Genomic DNA, 20,623 nt, shown 5'->3' on the forward strand with positions numbered 1-20,623 from the left:
AGTTCTTTGGGTGGCTAAGAGTTGGACATGACTTAGCAACTGAACTACAACAACGTGGACTTACAAGTGTTTATTTTATACTTTGGTTTATAATTCAATACCGCTTTATTTTGGTAATCAAATTGTTTCAACTTTGGCCACTGTGAGCTCTTGCAGTTGGCTCCTGTGTCCCTTGGACATGCTCCCATCATTGTGGATGGGTTCCCCCTCCCCCAGGCCTTCCTTACTATCTAGCACTGCAAGATGCTCCAGGTTTATCTTCTGTATTTCCTGCCCCAGCCCTAGACTTAGCCATGTCTCCAAGGAGTCCTGTCTCCTTTTATTGGAGAATGGTATTACAAACTGCTGTCTAGGTACTAGATGTGCTCCTTGCTACTGGGTGTCACCCTTTCAAAAGCTGACAGAGCAGGAAAATATATATGTATATACTTAACCAGCATAGATACATATATCTATAAATACTTCTATATGTAACCATCACTACTCAGCTAAGCTAGCTAAAGTCGCTCAATCGTGTCCGACTCTTTGCGACCCCATGGACTGTAGCCTATCAGGCTCCTCCGTCCATGGGATTTTCTGGACAAGAGTGTAGTGGATTGCCATTTCCTTCTCCAGGGGATCTTCCCGACCCAGGAATCGGACCTGGGTCTCCGGCATTGAGGCAGACGCTTTACCGTCTGAGCCACCAGGGAAACCATCACCACTAGATTAAGCTAAATGAGTTCATGATGTGACCAAGTCTAATCCATGGATCATTCTAGGCTCCTCCTCATCTGTAACCTCTCCCTCCAGCTGTGAGAAACCCATACTATCTGCCATCTGACTTAAATCATTCAATTCCAGTATATGTAGCAGAATTACAGTACTAACCCTAAAGGATACCCCCATTCCCTTCATTGATTTGTTTCATGTATTTATAACAGGTTGTTTCCTTGCATTCTGCATCCCATCTGGGGATCCTCCAAACTCCTCACTCTTTTGCATACATTAAGTCTCACTCTGTACTCTATAAAAAGTTCTGTGGGTTTTAACAAATACATATCTTATATCTAATATCTTTACAGTACTAAGCAGAATTCCCTATGTTTCACCTATTTAGTCCGTCCTTTTTTCCCTCCCTGACTGCCTGCCGTAACCCCCCTCCAAAGAGCTACTGATCTTTTTACCATCTACCTCTGTAGTTTTGCCTTTTCTAATCACATAATTAAAATCACACAGTATATAGCCTTTTCAGAGTAGCTTCTTTCACTTAACATTATTTATTTAAGATTCATCCATGTCTTTTTGTGGCATGATAGCTCATTTCCTTTTACTGATGAATAATATTCCATTGTATGGGTATAACACAGTTTGTTTATCCATTTACCTTCTGAAGGACATCTTGGTTGCTTCTAGCTTTTGGTGATTATGAACAAAGCTGCTGTAAATATTTGTGTGCGGGTTTTATGTGGACAGGACTTTTTATGATTGCTGGATATATGGTGAAACTATCAGTTTGTTTCTTTTTTCCCGATACTAACATTTATAGCAACTCTTTTGAAAGAGTACAGTTAACTTCAAAACAAGTAATTTATTTGATCTTTAACAAGTCACTCCGATCTAGTAAAAAGTAGGGTCACTCTCAGAAGTATTACTCTGGTTGGTTGATGCTTCTTTTGCTTTTGCTGTTTGATCCATTCTCATTTCCTAGATTATTACTGCATGTAAATAAGGTTAAGAGATCATGGACAGTAAAATGTTGGGTTCTCTTTCCAAAAATTTCTTTTGAATCCAGATTTGTGTGGAAGATGGCCATGGCCTGGGAGTTTGGTGATTGGATGTGACTCAGAATTGATTTGTGATGGAAAGCAGAGTAAATTTATTTATTTGATCAGTGAACCCTGTAAAATAAGAAGAAAGGTCTGCTTGGAATTGATTGATCTAGCATTTATGTAGCATTTTAAGGATCCCAAGGAAGTATATTGGTTTCTTCCCATCACAGTTGTAATGTAGATTTTTTCCATTGATGGATGAGAAATGGAGATTAAGTATTTTTTTCATTAGAGAGCTATAAATCATATTTTCTCTGGTGTGTGTAGATTGATGTTGAGACTAGTAGATTGCTAAAGCTATAAGAATATAAATTCTCATAAATTCTGGCTTTTTATTGTCTTTCAAAGTTAGTAATGAGTTGTTGAAGGATTTGTTGGTTCTGGTTACCTAATCCAACATTGATGAGAGATTTAGCACAGGCAGATTTTAATCTCTTCTTTTAGGTTGGGAGTTGAGAGGGTGGTTATAAAGAATAGTTCCTATAACCGTGGTCACTGAACTAACACTCGAGTATTTGTCAAGTAGGTGAACGGAGCATCAGTTCCAGGGAGCAGAGGGAAACCTCTTGAGTCCTCGTATATGGTCTCTTTAATATAACAGTGATCCCACCGTCTAAGGTCCTAAGATTATTTTTTACTAAGTTTTCATGGTCCTTCTGAGGTCCTAATGTGACTTCATTACCTCCTTGCATGTGCTTCGTACATCCAGCAAACTTGAAAACCCTGGTGCTGCTGCTGGAACCCAAGGTTGATTGATTACTAGGGTCTAGAATTTGGGAGTTGAAAAGAAGGTACTAGATATTCTCAGGAACCTCCTCATAAACCCCATTGAGACTGGCACCAAAACGTTTGTGATTTGACCTTCAAGTGCCCGTTAGCGTGCTAAGTGCAGGACAGAGTTCCCCTGTACAATATGTGTGTGACAAGCTCCAATAAATAAGTAGCACTGAGTGTTACACAACAATGGGTTTGTTATAAGTTCTCATGGCCAAAGAACCACTGTGCCAAAGGCTGGCAGCAAAATGGCACAGGAAGGCGGCCAGCCTCTAGTCTTAACACACACTTGGCCCTGGTAATTGAAAGGTAAAGAAATCTGGGAAGCACTGTTTATCTTTTCCAAGGGAAGTGCTTTTCTCTCCCAGGGGCCAAAGGCCAGTTTAATACAGAGCCAGGCCCTTTGGGATGAGTAAGCCAAACTTTGAGATAGCTTATTCACCTAGGACTTCCCAGTATTTTTTTTAAGTATGAGGAAAGGGAAGAATAAGAGACAACTAAGCATGTTAGCCTGCCTTTAATTTACCTTACATTCTCTTTATCTTTTTCTTGCTGATATGTGATGTCAGTATTTCCTCTTAGAAGGAAATTATTTTTTTGCTCTCTGCTTTTTTAAAAGCATTTGGAGCATAGCTGATCCTTAGTGTATCTTTGTCAAATGAATGAATGGAAGTTCTGTATTCAGCGGGAACATGAGAAAATACCTGATACTTTCTAAAGTAAGAACTGTGGGTTTGTGAGTTATGTTTGTAGTTTGTGGTCAAGCCACAAATGATCTCCCGTTTTGTTTCTTTTCCTCTGTCTTCTTTCCCATTGATTAATTGCTTGTCTTCATCTGTCATTGCGATAGGTTCAGGACAGTTTAATGTCAGTTCATGCTGCACTTGACTGAACTCCTTTCCTCTGAAGTCCTTGCCTCATGCTCCCTCTTGTATTGTTGTTGACAACTTCATCTTCCTGTCCTTTTTAGTCACGCAACACGCTTGGCATAGTTTTTGATGATTCCCTTTCTTTCTCATAAGTTAGTCTTAAGTTGCCCTTTCTTTTATAACCTCTTTAGTTTTTTTTGTTTGTTTGGGGGTTTTTGGTTTTTGATGTGGTTGTTTTGAATTTTTAATTCATCAGAGGTGTTTTGTGTGTGTGTGTGTGTGTGTGTGTGCTTCTGGTGTAGGCATGGTGCTGGCTGGCAGATCTGAATGACAAGTGACAGGCTTAACACCTTGAGTAAAACAGAGTCAGAGAATTCTGGTTAAGTTCAGTTAATTTCAAGAAAAAAATATTTTTTCTTTTTAATTTTAATGGCAGTCTTAGCTGTAGAAAATACCTCTGAGAGGCATGATGTAGAGCAGAGTGAGCAAACTTCTTCTGTAAAGGGTGAGATATTAAATATTTTAGGGTTTATAGGCCATAAGGTCTCTGTCTCAAACATTTAACTTTGTCTTTATAGCCTTAGACAATATGTAAACAAAGGAATGTGACCATATACCCATAAAACATTATTTACAGAAGCAGGTGATGGTTGGGCTGGATTTGGCCCCAGGGCTATGATAAAGAGTATAGACTTAGGGTGAAGTGGTAATCCATATCGATTCATGTTTGGAATAACTTTGTTTATTTTTTAATTTTGGAGGCTATCTTTTTAGGTCTGGTTAATTTTTAAAAACACTCTGGTTAAAGAAGGCCTGTAAGAGGAATAGAGGAAGTGTTATCTCTGCCATTCTTTTGTTCACTTATGATTGCATTATTGGCATTATCTTTATTGCATAGTTTTTTTCTTAAGGTATCTTTTAAAGCCACTTATTTTTGTATGCTTCAGCAGTTAAAAATGTATATAGTTGTACAACATGAATGTACTTAATACTGTTGAACTGTACACTCAAAATGGTTTAAATGGTAATGTATATTTTACAATAGTTTAAACATTTCAATGTAAATCCACTTGTTGTTATGGAACATCACTCATTCTTCAGGTAGCTCAAATACTGCCAGTGATTGGGTAGTATGAAACTTCTTAAGGGTGCTGATTTCCATCTGTGCCTTAAGTTCATAAGGCTTAAATTCTTCCTCTTTTTGGTTAGAAAAAGTAAATAAAATACTCAGTATCTTTTCCCCACATCATCCTTTGCCCTCCTGGGTGTGCACACAACCACTGGAGAGAGACCACTGGGCCAAAGACCTGTTTCCTAATATTGATTTAATAATATTGACTTAATATTGAGGCAGTACAATGATAATCTCACAAACTGGACTTTTTCTCTGTTTCTTCCCTTGCCTGCGTATACTGCTAATGTGTTATCCTGACCGTGTATTTTCATGCTTGTTCTCCCATTCCTAATCCAGCTCTGTTTTCTCATCCGTGTTTCTATAGCACTTTATATAAACTTCTCATTATATTGTATTTTAATTATTATATCTCTCCTTCCTTTTGGGTTACTTGTCTTGATTATGTACTGTATTCCAGGTACTTAGCTGTGGCTCACAAAATGCTCTCATTAAATGTTTTTGTCAAATTATTGAAACTAGAACTTCACCCACACTTTGACAAGCTTCTCAGTGATTCATAATCTCAGCTTTTTATAGTGACTCAGCCAACTCTTCCTTCCTTTTATAATTTTGGTCAGCCTTAGATTTTTCTCTGAGGCCTAAATCTCATCTTTACTGCCAGCATAGTCCTTTTCCATATCAATATTTGGCATGAGGAAGATTTAGAACGTGAGTTACATATGTATAGTATACATCTTTCAGAATAATTATTGTAATTAATCTTGCTGATGTTGAGTTATTCGTTTAATATTTATTGACGGACTGCTGTGTACTAGAAACCCTGTTAGGGGCACCACAGTGAGCATTTTACATACAAGCAAATTGAGAAGTTGGATGATAGATATAAGATTATATAACATGTTAATAACAGAACTGAAACTAAGTTCTAGGTCTCCTGACCCGTGGTCCACTGAACAGAAGGGAGTTGCTGTGAGAAGTTAGAGCAGTATAGTAGGGGTGATCTGTATGAGGGGGTTTGCTCATGATCATCCCAACCTCTACTTGAGTGTTTTAAAAATTGAGACGCTCAGTCTTACAAAAGGAAGTACATTATATTTATTCAGACTATGTTAAAGGTTCCATTTGGCATACCAGTCACCTGGTTCATCCTTCGGGGTGGTCAGATGGGGATCAAACTATAAATTCAGTTCAGGATTCTCTGGGAAGGCGTGGTTTGGAGAATTCTGTGAGGTCTTTGCTGCTGGAGGAGTAGTTGACTGACATGTGGTGGCCAGAGAGTCTCAGAGACAGAGAGTGACCTCAGTGCTGTGGTGTTGGTACGCACCTTGATGTGGCCTCTACAGGATTATGTCAGTGTGGTCCTTGTCATCATTTGATGGTTCAGAAATTGCTAACCCAGAGTGATAAAATTTTAAGAAAAGAGGTCACATTAACCAGAAGATCTAAAAACAGGCCGGTAAGTCAAAATATATCAACTTATAGTGGCAGATGTATATCCATCTCAAGATCTGGAATCTGTGTAAACCCAGGGATTCCCTTCCTACTGAGGTCTAGCCTGAGACTGAGTTAAAAAATCAGAAAATGGCTTGCTTGGTAAGCATGGAATTCAGAGCCACTTGGACAAATCTTTCTTTGAACCTCAAGTTACGAGGACTTGGCCTTCTTTTACTCTGGTTATTTCTCTCTTAATCAATGGCTGGACGTTCAGAATCAGACCACCTGGACTTGTGTGGCGAGACTGCTGTGTTCTTGCCCTCCACTTTTTTGATATAGTCAGTTGTCAAAAAAGCCTTGATCATTACCAATTCCCTTATGAAGAGCAGAGCTTCAGATTTTCAGGAGTACTGCTTATTTCATATTCACTGTTACTTGGGCACTTTATGAAATCTACTATTCCATGAGATTTGTGGTAATTTGTGCTCCCCACTGAGCACTTTCTGTGAGCATACTGACTTTAGTCCCTGTTTTTTTCTGCAGGGTCATCTAGTAGCAGGCACCCAAATCAGGCAACTCCAAAGAAAAGTGGCTTAAAGAATGGCCAGATGAAGAATAAAGATGATGAGTGTTTTGGGGATGATATTGAGGAGATCCCAGACACAGATTTTGATTTTGAAGGGAACCTGGCCCTTTTTGACAAGGCAGCTGTGTTTGAGGAAATTGATACCTATGAGAGGAGAAGTGGTACCCGTTCCCGGGGCATCCCAAACGAGAGGCCTACTCGGTACCGCCACGATGAGAACATCCTGGAGTCAGAGCCCATTGTCTACCGTCGGATCACAGTGCCCCACAATGTGAGCAAGGAGTTCTGCACAGGTAAGTTAACCCCACATCCCGCTGGCTATCCCCCCGCCTCCTCCACTGCCCCACTTTATTTTGGTACTTGAAACAGAATGATCCAGATTCTGAGTCAGAGTGTTGGAGTAGGAAGTAGCTTAAGTGGCATGATCATTGGCCCATTATATTGTCTTTTAGAGATGTGGCCACTTGATCATCCTGCTTACCACTCGATTGGGATGGGGGCTGATTTTTCTACATATCCATTTATATCCTGTGCCTGGCAGGATCTGGTCTGCTGTTTATTAAGTAGGTTATGGTTAACAGCTAAAGGCATAGAGGCTAACTCTATAGCTTGACATAGTTAGATCTGTTTTCACTTTGGCTTTCCTATTACTGCCTGTAGATTTTACCATAAGTTCAGCTCTGTTGCACTGGTTGTTTGCTGGGGTAAGAAATAGTCAGAGCTGAGTGGTTGAAACCATTGGCTAAAATTAGGGTTTCCATAAATTACATTTGTTTGCTATACTGTCCTCATCTCCTGCTAGCCTGGCCATTGAGGAGCTAGTCATAAAGTTCAATGACAGTGGTACCTTGGTAGTTATGTATAGGTCACTGTGTCTGTTGGCTCAGTAATTTTAAAGTCTTTCTCTCTTTTTTAGCATAAGAGTCTTTTCTTCAAATGTAGCCTTTGAGGCAGCTGTGGGACAGGTGGTCTGTGTCATCCCTGTCTCTGTCCCTTCCCCCCAAACTTATTAACTGGGCTTCTTGGAATACAAATAGAAACTATTGTTATTGAGTGATTTGGGAGCTAAAGGGGGAATCATATTCATTTTAATAAGGATAATAATCATTTTGGCTTGAAGTCTTGAAAATAGGGTAGCAGTAGCTTGAAAGCTAGTAGCAGTTATGGGAGATTTATGGAGACAGCAGAATTTCATTTTGGGGAAAATCAAATATGGCATGGCATTTTTGTAGACATCAGCGGGGCTCTGTTGTATTTGGTTTTGCTGTGTGTAAAAGGTTCCATGTAAAAAGAAAATAAGCAGATTGTCAGTAAAAGACAGAAATTAGTAGTCTTTCTTAACCTTTCAGACTCTGATAGGCATGCCTCTTTGCTAACGTAGGTTACTTAAGTGATACTGGCAGTGTGACTTGATGGATTCCTTTAATTTTTTTTTTTTTTAACCACCCGTGTTAAGGCAAATAACTTCATTCAGCAGGCTGGTAGTATACTCAGATCCTGCTACCCATCCACTTTTGACTGCTCTCCTTTTTACTGCCCTCAGTGACAAAATAAGCTGCTTCTACTGGTAACTGTCTGGAAGCTGAGGTGGTTGGCTCATGCTGTATGTGACTTCCCGGAGGTTCCTAAGCTTGGGGAGATTATGGCCTGCCTCAGAGTGAAGTGGCTAAAAGGGAGACAGTAGCAGCAAGAATCAGGAAAGATTCTCAGAACCAAAAGAACCTAAAAAACATTTGCCAAAGTAGACAACAGGAGAGGTGGGAACTCTTTCTTACTGTGTACTCCATTTCCCCAGCTTAGTCTTCACACTTTGTTTAATTTAATGAAAGAAATGAAAGTTCCCTCCTCTCATATTTTTTAATCACAATTGTGATTAACAGACATACTGCAAAGCACATGTGCCAGACGTTGGCCAAGAACTCAGGTATGGCGGCTTGTGGTGTGTCGCAGCCAGTTGGATTTCACTGGAGCGTTGACAGTGAGGGGAGAAGAGGTCCTATAGCGTCATCTGTCTTGTTTTTCTCTTTGTTCTCAGCAGTGATAAGGAGTGGAATTGAAGTCCTTTTGTCAGGCAGGGTCTGTGCTGGAAACAGCGAGCACGCAGTTATCTTGCTGAGCAACTTCTCCCACGAGTGATTTTGTCTCAGTATTATTCACATAGTGCCTGGATGGGGGCACTTTTCCAGTTGGCTCTCCTATTCAAATGTTAGTATAAGAATAAGGAAACTATCTGGAAAATGTAGGGAAACAAGCTAGGACCAAAAAAGTTAGGTTACTTGATCACCGAATGTAATTTTCTCATTTTTGCAGATTGAGGACGTTGAGGTCCAGAGAGGCAAAGGCACTTACAAACCTTATCTGTCACTTTTCTTTTCCTTTTCTGAATGTAGATAAGTTAAAAGAGAAAGAAGGATATGAGAAGGATAGTTTAATGGCACTTAGATTATAATATAGTCTTCTCTCTTTACTTCCCTTATAAGTAGACCAACTTAGATCAGCAGTTATGGAGAGTGGCTTGGCTTGCTCCCCAGTCTAGCCTTATGGCATTCATGTCCTAGAACTGCAAACCTATTTCTGCTAATACCCAGAGTTGCAAAAGAACAACATGTTTACTCCCCACTTGGTAATGGTTGGGTGTCAGGAGTCGGGCGGCTTGCTGCTGGCTCCTACACACTGGTGCATGCTAAGTGGTGTCAACAGCTTCTGAGCTGTTCTTCTCTCATTGCTCATGTTCCTCTTGGCAGTACTCTTTGCCAAATGTGTGTGTGGTGGGGGCAGTGTTATAAAAGGTCTATTGATTGGGAAAACACATTCAGGAAGCAACTAAATTTAGCTCTTTGTTTAACCCAAATCTTTTCTCTCTGGAAAGCCCCTCTGGGTCCTGGAACTATGCTGCTGTCTCCAGCAGATTGTTGGACATTCCTCCAGCTTGGACCTCCCCTGCTGAATAATAGTATCCAGCGGTTGCAGACATGTTAGTTAAGTTTGGCTATAAAATGCAAGATGTGTGTGAGCACTCTTACGTTCAGAGGTGAGAGGTCCCCAAAGAACACCAGTTAGGAGAGTGAAACGTCTTCAGAGAAGAATCTTTGCTCAACATTAATAATATTGTAAAAGTAATATTTAAGATAGTTTGGGCCAGTCAAAATGCTGTGCTTATTATGTGTAAGTCACTCTAAGACAGTCCTTGCACCCATGTTATTAAGATGTACTGGGAAATGGAAAGATCCCATATATACCTGAAGTCCAGTGAGAATGTGGACATTAAATCCATGGGGTGTTGAGAGGCAGGAGAGGTCCTGAAGGTGGGGTGATCAGGGAAAGCTTCACAGAGGGAGCAGGGCAGAAGCCTTGAAACATGGGCAAGATTTCATCAGAGAGGAAGAGGAAGATATTTATGGGTAGGCTGGGCAGATGCTGGTGCAGAGTGTGAGTAAAGGGCTGTGTGGGAGATTGGCTGTTGGCTGGTTTGACCAAGGTAGAGATTTTTGTTGGGGGTGGAGGGAGGAGTGGGAGTTGTAAACAGCTTTAGACCAGAGCACAGAGAGCCTCGTGTGCTAAGGCTGTCCCCTGTTTTATGGCCATGAAGAGCAGCTGAAGGATTCTGAAAAAGACATGATCCAAAATCTGTTTTAGAAAGATTAGTCTTTAGGAAGACAGGTCTTATATAGAATTCAGGTTAGAATTTAAGGAGAGAGACCAGAGCAGGAAGAAGAGTGAGGCTGATGACACAACTCATGTGTCATGGGTTTGGACTTCTGAGTAGAAAAGAAGACAAACATATGAGAGAAGTGACAAAGGGGAATTTGATAGGATTTCATGATTGAAGACAGATTGAAAAGGGTTGAATGAGCAAGAGGATTAAAGGCATAGTATGTGCAGGGCATGAATGGCGATGAGAGTCTGCTGTAGTTAGAGTGCATGAATTTAGAATAGGCCAAGTCTACTTGTTTTTGTGATTTTCTGCCTGCACTGCTTTTTGGCTGAGCCCTAAGAAAGCAAATGGTAGTGTTGCCACACTAAGGGACTTAATAATCATTAAAGGCTTCCATGAAGGGGCTTCTGTAGGGTCAGAGAATTGAGTTATGTAGCTGCGTGGGGACTCCTGAACCTATTTCTTTATCTACAAAGGGATAATTCTTGTCATTTAAATAAGGTCATGTGATTGCAGCCAGTTAAGCTGACTGTGCTGTCTTCCCCACTTCCCCACGGGGGCCTGGTGTGCAGTGGCTGCAAATAGCACCCTCCTCGGTAGTGTATGCAGTGTGTTGCTGCACAGGTTGCCCTAACGGACCTTGGAGATAGCCCTTTCCAGTGGACGTTCATGACTGCCATGCTGTCATCAGTCTAGGCTCCAGACTTGTATGTTAGGTGCCTTTGGAAAGCCCCAGGGCACAGTGACCGGGGTCCACACTGGCCAAGTCATAATGTCCATTCATACCAGGCTTCAGAACAAGGAGCATGTGATTGAGGCCCTCTGCAGGACCAAGTTCAAGTTCCTTGGCCGCCAGAAGATCCATATCTCCAAGAATTGGGGACTTGCTAAGTTTAATGAAATTGAAAACATGGTGGCAGAAAAGTGGCTCTTCTTGAATGGTTGTAGTTAGATACATCTAACTACATCCCTAATCGTGGCCCTCTGGACAAGTGGTGGGCCGTGCACTCACGAGAGCCTTGGTGCTGCCCCTCCTTACTCATGCTCACCAGTAGATCCTGCTTTCCTGTCAAGGAAATGTAGAAAGCAGCCAGTGCCATGCCAAGCTTCCAATTATTGTTCAGTCAGTAGTGTGAATTGCAGAGACATTCGCAGTAAAGTTACTTCAAAGCATCAACATTTATAAAATTTTTGCTAGGCACTAATTTTTCTGGATCCTCTGGGTAAGTCCTTGTCCGTCAGGGGCCTTAGGATATAGGGTAACCAGATGTGTAAACAAGTAAATTATGGAGGTGTATGCAAGATTTAGAGATGGCAGAAAGGGGAGGGGAAGGAGAAACATTATGATCGATGTCATAGTATTGGGTGTTCAGGGGTATCAACTATCCTGGGCACCATTCTAAGCTCTTCATATGCTTATCACAGTTTTCGTAGCATCTCTGGGGTTACACTGTTATACCCTTTTTATGTATATATTTTAAAGTTTATTTGTTTTTGGCTGCGCTGGGTCTTCATTGCTGTGTGCAGGCCTTCTGTAGCCGTGGCAAGTAGGGGCTACTCTTGCGGTGTGCAAGCTTCTCGTTGGGTGGTTTCTCGTGGAGCATGGGCTCTAGGCATGCAGACGTCAATAGTTGTGGGCTTAGTTGCCCTGTAGCGTGTGGGATCTTCCTAGGCCAGGGATCAAACGCGTGTCCCCAACACTGGCAGGCAGATTCCTATCCCCTGTGCCGCCAGGGAAGTCCCAGAGTTTTAAGAGTTTAAGTTCAAACTAAGGGCTAGGGAATCTGGAGCCATCACATTACGGTCTGACACCTGAGTTTTGATCAAGGTACCAGTTTGTCATTTTAAAAACTGAATTGGTCTCTGCAAATGTGACTTTTTTGCTATTATATGCTCTTTGCCATTTCATAGCCACAAGTGTCTAGCCCGGCAAGGAACGAGTTGGATTTCAGTGTATCCACCATCCTGCTTGAATTCAGTGTATCAAAGCTAAGTTAGTTATTCACTCTCACCCATATCTTTTACTCCTTAGTTTCCCATTTCTTTCAGTGGAATCACTATTCTTTTAAATGTCCAGCGTGAAACTTTGTGGCCATCTTTCCCTCTTCCTTCTCATAAAAATTCATGACTAGAAAGAACCCTGGAGGCCATTTTTTTCTAATTTAATAGCACGCTGATTCCTTCTGCAGCAGTTTTGACAAGGAGTTTACCTCTATCCTCAGTATTCATTGACTCCAGATTCTCTTCTTCATGTGTGGCCCTTGAAATTGTCATGATCTTCTAGTTTATGGTGCTACCCTGCAGGCTCCCTTTGTCTCTTGAAATCAGTTCTGCATAATGTCATCCTGTATGAAACAACCTGACGTCTGGCCCGCCCACCATTCTAAGCGAGTCCTGCGGTAGGCCTTGGGCTCCTGCCACACCCATTCCAGCCCCTGGAACTTTGTTCGTAGCCCCTCCCCCACCCTGGGTGTGCTCTCTTTTTTATCTTTGTGACTAGGATTCTGCCTGTCTTTCAAGTGTGGTTCAGATTGAGGATTTGACACTTCCTGCAACTCCTGGCTTGAAATCCACATTTTACACTTGTGGTCAGGATTGTGTTCTCTGATATTTGTACATATATTTTTTTTCTTCCAGCTAGATTGTAAGACTAAGAATGTGGTTTGTTCTCATATTCTTTTTATTTATTCTGTTTCCTGCCGTTCCCCACCCTACCACTGGCTTGATGTATTACTACATTTGTAAACATTTGTTGATCATGTTTGGATCTTTCTTTTTTCTCCCCGACTTAAAAAAAAATTTTATCTATTTGTGGTTGTGCTGGATCTTGGTTGTGGCCATGTGGGATCTAGTTCCCTGATCATGCTCTTCATTGGGAGCGTGGAGCGTGGAGTCCCAGCCACACTGGACCACTAGGGAAGTCCCTCCCCAACTTTTTATATTGAAAAAAATCAGAATTTCAGAGAAGTTACTAGAATAATAGAATGAACAAATGTGTGTCCTTCATTTAGATGAACCAGTTAACATTTTGCTACATTTACTTTATAGAAATACATAAACACACACCCCTGAACAACTTGAGATTTAGTTCATTATATTTTGTTTTTTACATTTCACCCCTACTTACGTATGTATTCAACAGGATGTTGCTCTCTCCAGTCACGCTACAAGTTTGCTCTCAGAAAATTTAAAATTAATACAGACGTATCATCTAGTATGCAAAGCTTTCCTGTTGTCCCAATTATGTCCTTTATAGTTGTATTTTTAATCAACCGTTGCGTGTTACATTTATTTGTCAGATCTCTTTCGTGTCCTTTAATCAGGATAGTTCCCACAACTTTTGTTGTCTTTTGTGATACTGACGTTTGTGAAGAGTCTAGACCAGTTGATTTGTAGAATACCCCTTAGTTTGGATATATTGTTTCATTCTGATGTGTTTCGTGTTAAACATTTTTCCAAGAGTTTGGTGGCGCTCTGTCTCTTGTGGGGTGTCACATCATAAGAGGACACAGCATCAGTTTGTCCTTCCCTGAGGCAAGTTTGATCTCTTGGTAAGGTGTTGTCCAACAGATTTCTTCTTTGTAAAGATACTTTCCCCTTTGTAGTCAGTGAGTCATCTTTGTTAGGAAGTCCAAAGCTTGTTCCACTAGAGCTTTAACCTGAAGGAATGAGGCCCAGTGAGGCTAGGAGGTTGGTCTTGCTGTTAATGGGGAGGAACAAGTGGGGAGTCAGGAACATCTCACCCACACTTGCCTTTGGTTACAGCTGGGCTCTCATCCAGCTGCAGAATGGAATGCCCCGAGGCTGTTGCACAGGTTTCCTTCCCATTCATTCGTGAATTCAACACACACTTCTGTAGCCCCTCCACTAGGCACTGTGCTAGCACTGAAGGCACAGTGGGGAAGGGGATATGGCAGTGAACAAGGCAGAGTCACTGCCCTCGTGGAGCTTACAGTCTAGCAGAGTAGATAGTCCAAAAGGAAGGCAAAAGTTACTTACAAATTGTATTAAGCACAATGAAGGAAGTAAGCAACATGCTGAGACTGGGGGATATTTAAACTGAGACCTGAAGAAGGAAGAATCAGCCATGTGTGGTGTGGAGGAGCATTGAAAGAGAGAGGAGAATGCCAGAAGAGGGAAAGCATGTGAGGGAACGAGCTTCCTAGGCCCACAAGGAACCTGGAATACTCAGGACCCAGAGGCAGCCAGATGCCTGGAGCCTCTGGGGTTGAGTTCCAAGGTAAAGGAGCTGTAGTATGCGGGGCCAGATCATGGGAGGCCTTGTGGACTCTTATAAAGAATATTAGGAGTACTTAGCTTTCTTGTAACAAATTCTTCTTTCAAAGATACACCTGACACCAAATTGCGTTTTATGGCAGCCTTAATATACGTCTTCAGGGGCTGTCTGTACATTGTGGGTCTGAAGGTGTGAATTTACCAGTGGTTTTATACTCCAAAAAAGAGCTCATGATATCGCCACCCAGTTATGTGACCACCACAGGGTGGAATAAGAATTCATACTCCTACTAGAGAAATCCCTGTGCCCGTAACTGAGCTCTGCTCCTCATTGATAAGACATGGGATACACACAGCCTTTCCAAGTATGAGGCCCTGCCAGTGTGAGGATTGAGTTTGGATTGGAGAGGACACTTTGCCGTGGGTAACACTTTTCTGTTACGCAACAGAAAGGCTGGGAGGTTTGAAGGAGTGGGAGGGATGTACGTGCAGAGGCTGTGGAGGAAGACCTGACACGGCACTGGAAGGCTTCTGAGGGTGGGGAAGTACATGGAGGGTGTGAGGGCATGTCCGCGTGTCCTTAAGGGAGGGAAAGGCCCCAGATGGTGTGTGCTGAAAGGAGCAGTGTGAAAGAGACAGAGACATGAAGAAGGGGCAGCGTACATGACGCTGGGCCTCGGGGCTTCACGGCCCTGCCTCCCCGTCTGTGGGGCGAGCTGTGCGGGGAGGAAGTGTCTTCTCTCCTGGCCTGTACTGGGTGTGCTTAAGCCGTTTTCCTTGATACCCTAAGGTTAATCAGATCCTAAGAAGGGCTCTGCTTGTCACGAACTGGCTATAATTATCTCTCTCTTATTTCACCGACAGCTGTAAAGAACATATTAATATTAAGAGAAGCCCTACCCACTACTGTTATTGCCTTGGTTCCCAAACAATTAACATCCACCTTCCAACCCAAACATAATTGGGCTTGGCCCGTGTTCAGGCTTCTGCAGTGTTATTGTTCGCACTTCACACGCTAGGTTCTTGGTGTCCTTCCTTCGGAGTTTATTTTATTCCCTCTGCTTGTTTCTGATAAGCCAGTCTGCCTGTTGGACTTTGTGCGTAAATGTTGAAAAGGAACATTTTGTGGTGCTGGCATGTTCCTTTTAGAGAAACAGAGTAGGGTACAGTGAAGTCCTGGACGCTGTGACTGGTAGACTGAACAGAAAGGATTCCTGGCCAGATCTTTCCCTGGGCTACAAAATGTGCCAGTTCATCAGGGCCCCTTCCCCTTGGCACAAATCAGTGAGATGTAATAGACACGGTTTCCGGCTGCAGTAGCCAGCCGTCTAGAGTAGGGTAAGCTCTCCTCCCGCTGTGCCATCAGCCTTGTACCTCTAGGAACTGTGAGGAGAAAGCAGAAAATGCTCAGTCTGCCCTCGGAGAGCCCTCAGAACTGGAGAGGAGGCACCTGCACGTGTAGCACAAGACCTAGTTCCAGAAAGAAAGTTCGATTAGTGGAGGGGCAGGCACAGGATGCACTGCCCTGGCCTGTTTCAGATTCGCCAGAAAGGGAATAAGTAGGCAAAGAGCTGCACGGACTGGAGGGAAAGCTCGCCTTGCGTGACTCTGCAGGTGAAGAGGGTGTTTGAAGTAGGCAGGTGCGTGACTTGTCTGACAGGTTTAGGGTTGTTAGTGTCTTAGGATTCCTGAGAATTCATTCACCCTTTTCCACACTGCTATCAGTGGTTCCCAATTAGTTCTGATAATATGTGCATGTCTGAAACCGACCATAATAAATGGCTGTTTAATTGGCTGTTGACATGCAATCAGGCCACAGCCCCCAGCATCAGCATCTGGGGTGTCAATGGCTCACTTTTCAGAAGGGGCAAGGGGCGAGGCTCGGCTCACTGCCTGTCATGTCTGCTCCCAGCAGGATTAGGACTCAGACAGGTGGAGGAGCTCAGTTAACCAACAGGACAGTGTTCGTTTTGACATGGAGATGGTTTTTATTATTACATTATTATTTTGCCTTTCCTTGAGAGAATACAGACATGGGTACTGTAAGTTCAGTCTTTATGCTTGGGTTTCTGTTGTTAAAATGTATAGCCACAGCCTGATTCTCTGTGGTTTTAGGGATCTATGTAGGCAGGACTGGATAATGGATAGAACCTCAGGAAATTTCTCCTGAAATCATCAGTGAGGAAGAGAAATTTTTCTATAGAGGGCTCTGGAACCAACAGGATGGCGATGAACTTTCTGATGAAAACTTCTGCCTTAGAGTTCAGTCACAGAAGAAACGGTAGATTGGCATCATTTATACGTTTGAGTACCTGATGAGATCTTGCCTCTATTGGTAAATAAATACAGCTGAGATGACAGAACTGAGGTGGGGGTCGAGGAAGGAAGAGGCTTATATCCCTACTTTGAGGGGTTTACATTCCAGTACAGATGAGGACACAGGATCTAAAAAGGCACCTGAGGGACTTCCGTGAGGGTCCAGTGGTTAAGACTCCACGCATCCAGTCCAGGGGCCCCAGAGTACATCCCTGGTCAAGGAACTAGATCCCACATGCCAGCAGCCAAATACATTTTTAAAGTGGTGTGGGGGGCATGTGATCCATCCAGACAAAACTAGATATATGCAAAATCCCTTGATAACTTGCTGATTGGAACCTGTGTTTCTGTCTCTGAGCCCAGGGCTCACTGGCAGAGAGTTTGCTCCCTTGGCAGTCCAGTATCTTTAACCTTTGTAAGGTGGCATTGGAGGTCAAGGCAAAAGATCACAGTTTTTGACTTTGCTGTTTCTTTCTTATCCTGGTTTTCTGGGCTCTGAAACAGCACCTTGCTCCTGGACATGTAATGCTATAGACTTCTTCAAGTGTACCGAGCTGCTGAAGACTTTGACCTCGTAAAACCAAGTGTTTTTGATGGTGTACTTTCAGTGACTGTGGTTTTGCCTAACCTTTATTAGTTGCAATTCGTTTATAGTGAGTAAAAGATTTCTTCTCAGTAGCTTAAAGCAAACCATAGGTTACTTTCCATGTACTCTTTCTCTTTGGTAAGAGTTTTAGGTTACAGTCACCCAAAGGGGGAGAAAACAACAAATTATTCGAGAAAGCAAGTTTCTAGTTGAATTTCTTTGGCCAAACAGAAGGGCTAAGTAGAGGAGAGCAGGAGGGAGAGGATGTGGGGAGCAGGTGGGGTGAACAGGTCATCCTGCCTGAAAATTGAATAGTGCGGACCAGAGGGTCAGGAGGGTTAGCGAGTGTCTTTTCCACTCTAGGCAAGAATAAGGGGTCTGCTTATGAGGAAAAACCTCACAGCCAGGAGGGGCATTTCCCCTACTTTGAGAAAAGCATGTTGTAATGTGGTTGGCAGCCGTTTCTTGATAGTACCAGGTACATGTTGGTGGATTTGGCCTCTTCATGGTCTAAAGGTAAACTTCTAAGAGAGGTTAAGTTCACCCCGGCTCTGTGGTAGCCTGAACGGGTTGTTACGTAGTTCCACATCGACTGCTTGAGCTCTGGAGAGCTGCATAGCATGCCTTTGTCTTGGACTATGCAAATGGGCTGAAGAGGGTCAGTCTTAAAGTCTTGGCTTTCGCGGATCAACTTCACTATTTGAAGAACTGGTTTCCTGTAATCACTTTGCCTTTTTCCTCACCTCCTTTCAAACTGCAGACTCTGGCCTGGTTGTCCCAAGTATTTCCTACGAGCTGCATAAAAAGCTGTTGGCTGTGGCTGAGAAGCATGGCTTGACTCTGGAGCGGAGACTGGAGATGACAGGCGTGTGTGCCAGTCAGATGGCATTGACCCTGCTCGGAGGACCCAACAGGTAAATGCCCGCAGGAGGGGGGATGGGGGTGAGTGTGGGATGATGCTGCTCTGCCTCGGCGCCCCCATGGTGCCTCACACACGCAGGGGTTCTGCTGCTGCTCCTCTAACGCGAGTCTCTGTAAAGTCACTTGCCGGGATGCCACACAGCGTTTGTTTGCCACTCTCACCCTGTCCTGGGAGTCCTTGTTATTCTTCCAGTGCTTACGCATGCTCAGTCGTGTCTGACTCTTTGTGACCCCATGGACTATAGCCCTCCCTCCAGCTCCTCTCTCCATGAGGATTCTCCAGGCAAAAATATGGGAGTGGGTTGCCATGCCCTCCTCCAGGGGATCTTCCCGACTCAGGGATTGAACCCATGTCTCTTAATGTCTCCTGCATTGTTGGCAGGTGGATTTTTTTTTACCACTAGCACCACCTGGGAAGCCTCTTCTCCAACAAACCACTCTTTGATTCTTCCTTCCTGGAAGCAGTTAACTCTAAGACTCCTGCCAACTAGCAGAGGCTTGCCTTCTAACCTCCAGAGACCCAGTTTTGGTACAGCTGAGTGATAGGAAACTGCTGAGGGTACTTCAGTAATGCTGTTGCTGCTACTGCTAAGTCACTTCAGTCGTGTCCGACTCTGTGTGACCCCATAGATGGCAGCCCACCAGGCTCCCCCGTCTCTGGGATTCTCCAGGCAAGAACACTGGAGTGGGTTGCCATTTCCTTCTCCAGTGCATGAAAGTGAAAAGTAAAAGTGAAGTCGCTCAGTTGTGTCCGACTCCTAGCGACCCCATGGACTGCTGCCCACCAGGCCCCTCCGTCCATGGGATTTTCCAGGCAAGAGTACCTGAGTGGGTTGCCATTGCTATAACATGATTAGTTTTGTGTTTAAAAACTTTGGCTGAGTAGATTAGCAGAGACAAGATTGGAGGCCATGAGACCAGTTAGAAAATTGTAACAGAAAACTGAGCCAGGGGCCAGGTGATGATAGTCCCAAGTAGGGAAGAGGGGATCAGAGGAGTAGATAGACGAGGGAGCTTTTTAAGGTAAAATCAAGAGGCAGGGTATTGAGTGGATATGAAAGGTGATTGAAAATAAAGTGTCAGTGATCACTGAGCTTAAAGCGTCCTAGCCTGAACGCTGGGCTAGACAGTGACAGCAGTCACTATGATAAGGAATGTGGGAAGAGGAGCAGGCATGGAGGAGGTGGTAGGTTTTGTTTTGGATATGTTGAGTTTAGGACTGTGAGACATGCAGATGGACTACTAGCAATCTGGATCTGAAGTTTAGAAAAAGGTCTGAGCAGAAGATAGAGATCGGAAGTCATCAGCTGGTATGTGGTATAAGAATAGGCAGGCTCCGTTAAGGAGAAGGTGTGAAGAGTGGAAAGGGCCTGGGGTGGAATTCTGGGAAACATCAGCATTAAAGCCTAGTTAAGAGATGAGCCTTCCAGAATAGCTAAGAAAGTTTAAAGCCAGAGAGGTAAGAGAACCAAGAGGGCAAGGCTTAAGAACCAAAGAAATAGTGTTTAAGGAATAAAGGAATGGTTAGCAGTGGTGATGCTGAGCGAGCAAGCACATTTAAGGTTGACAGGTGTCTGCTGGATTTGTCAGCGAAGAGGAGGACATTGCTAGTCTTGTGGGAGAGTTGTGGCTAAGGTGATCCACACTGACAGTGAGGTTCCCCTCCTTGCTTCTCCACCCCTCTCCCTGTAGAGTTGTGTTCATCCACCTTGCCCCTTGACTTAGGCCTGCTTTCCTACCCGGATCTCTGGCCTGGCCTGGGGAAGAGCCAATGGAGACCGCAAAGGAGGAAATAGTGCAAGTTGCCCTCTGCAGTATATCATGCTCTTGGGTCTGCTGACCGTTGAACCTTCTCCCAGAGCAGCCACTGGGGCAACCCTTGGAATAAGCTCTTCCTGGAAGTATTTGAGGCCATTAAGTGGCTTCCCAGAAATAGCAGTTTGGGGGCAGGACCTGAATGTCCTTCTTAAGTCCATTCCTCTTTGTGGAATGGACTTCTTGTGGTTGACTATCCTTGTGCCTGTCTGTTCTTTCAGTGTCTGAGCTCTCAGAAGGGCCAACAGTACTGTTCTTTGCAACAGTTGCTGGCTTTCCTTTGAGGAAGATACCTCCGTAATCACTTTCACGTATGTTAATTGTTGTTCAGTCATGTCCGTCTCTTTGAGACCCATGGACTGCAGCACACCAGGCTTCCCTGTCCTTCACCGACTCCTGGAGCTTGCTCAAATTCATGTTCATTGAGTTGGTGGTGCCATCCAACCATCTTGTCCTCTGTTGTCCCCTTCTCCTCCTGCCTTCAA

General features: G+C 43.5%; 1 protein-coding gene and 1 pseudogene across 2 annotated transcripts in view; both read left to right on the top strand.

Moving 5' to 3' along the window:
* The window catches only part of EDC3 (enhancer of mRNA decapping 3), a 55,277-nt gene that overhangs the window by 26,483 nt on the left and 8,171 nt on the right, over nt 1-20,623 (top strand). For both annotated transcript variants that reach the window (XM_027521880.1, XM_027521878.1), the window contains 2 exons: nt 6,567-6,902; nt 18,163-18,316. In XM_027521880.1, the coding sequence (XP_027377681.1) occupies nt 6,567-6,902; nt 18,163-18,316 (490 nt within the window). The remainder of the gene's footprint in view (nt 1-6,566; nt 6,903-18,162; nt 18,317-20,623) is intronic.
* LOC113880154 lies at nt 10,775-10,916 on the top strand (annotated as a pseudogene).

This window comes from Bos indicus x Bos taurus, chromosome 21, assembly GCF_003369695.1.
Source record: "Bos indicus x Bos taurus breed Angus x Brahman F1 hybrid chromosome 21, Bos_hybrid_MaternalHap_v2.0, whole genome shotgun sequence".
Taxonomy (NCBI): Eukaryota; Metazoa; Chordata; class Mammalia; order Artiodactyla; family Bovidae; genus Bos; species Bos indicus x Bos taurus.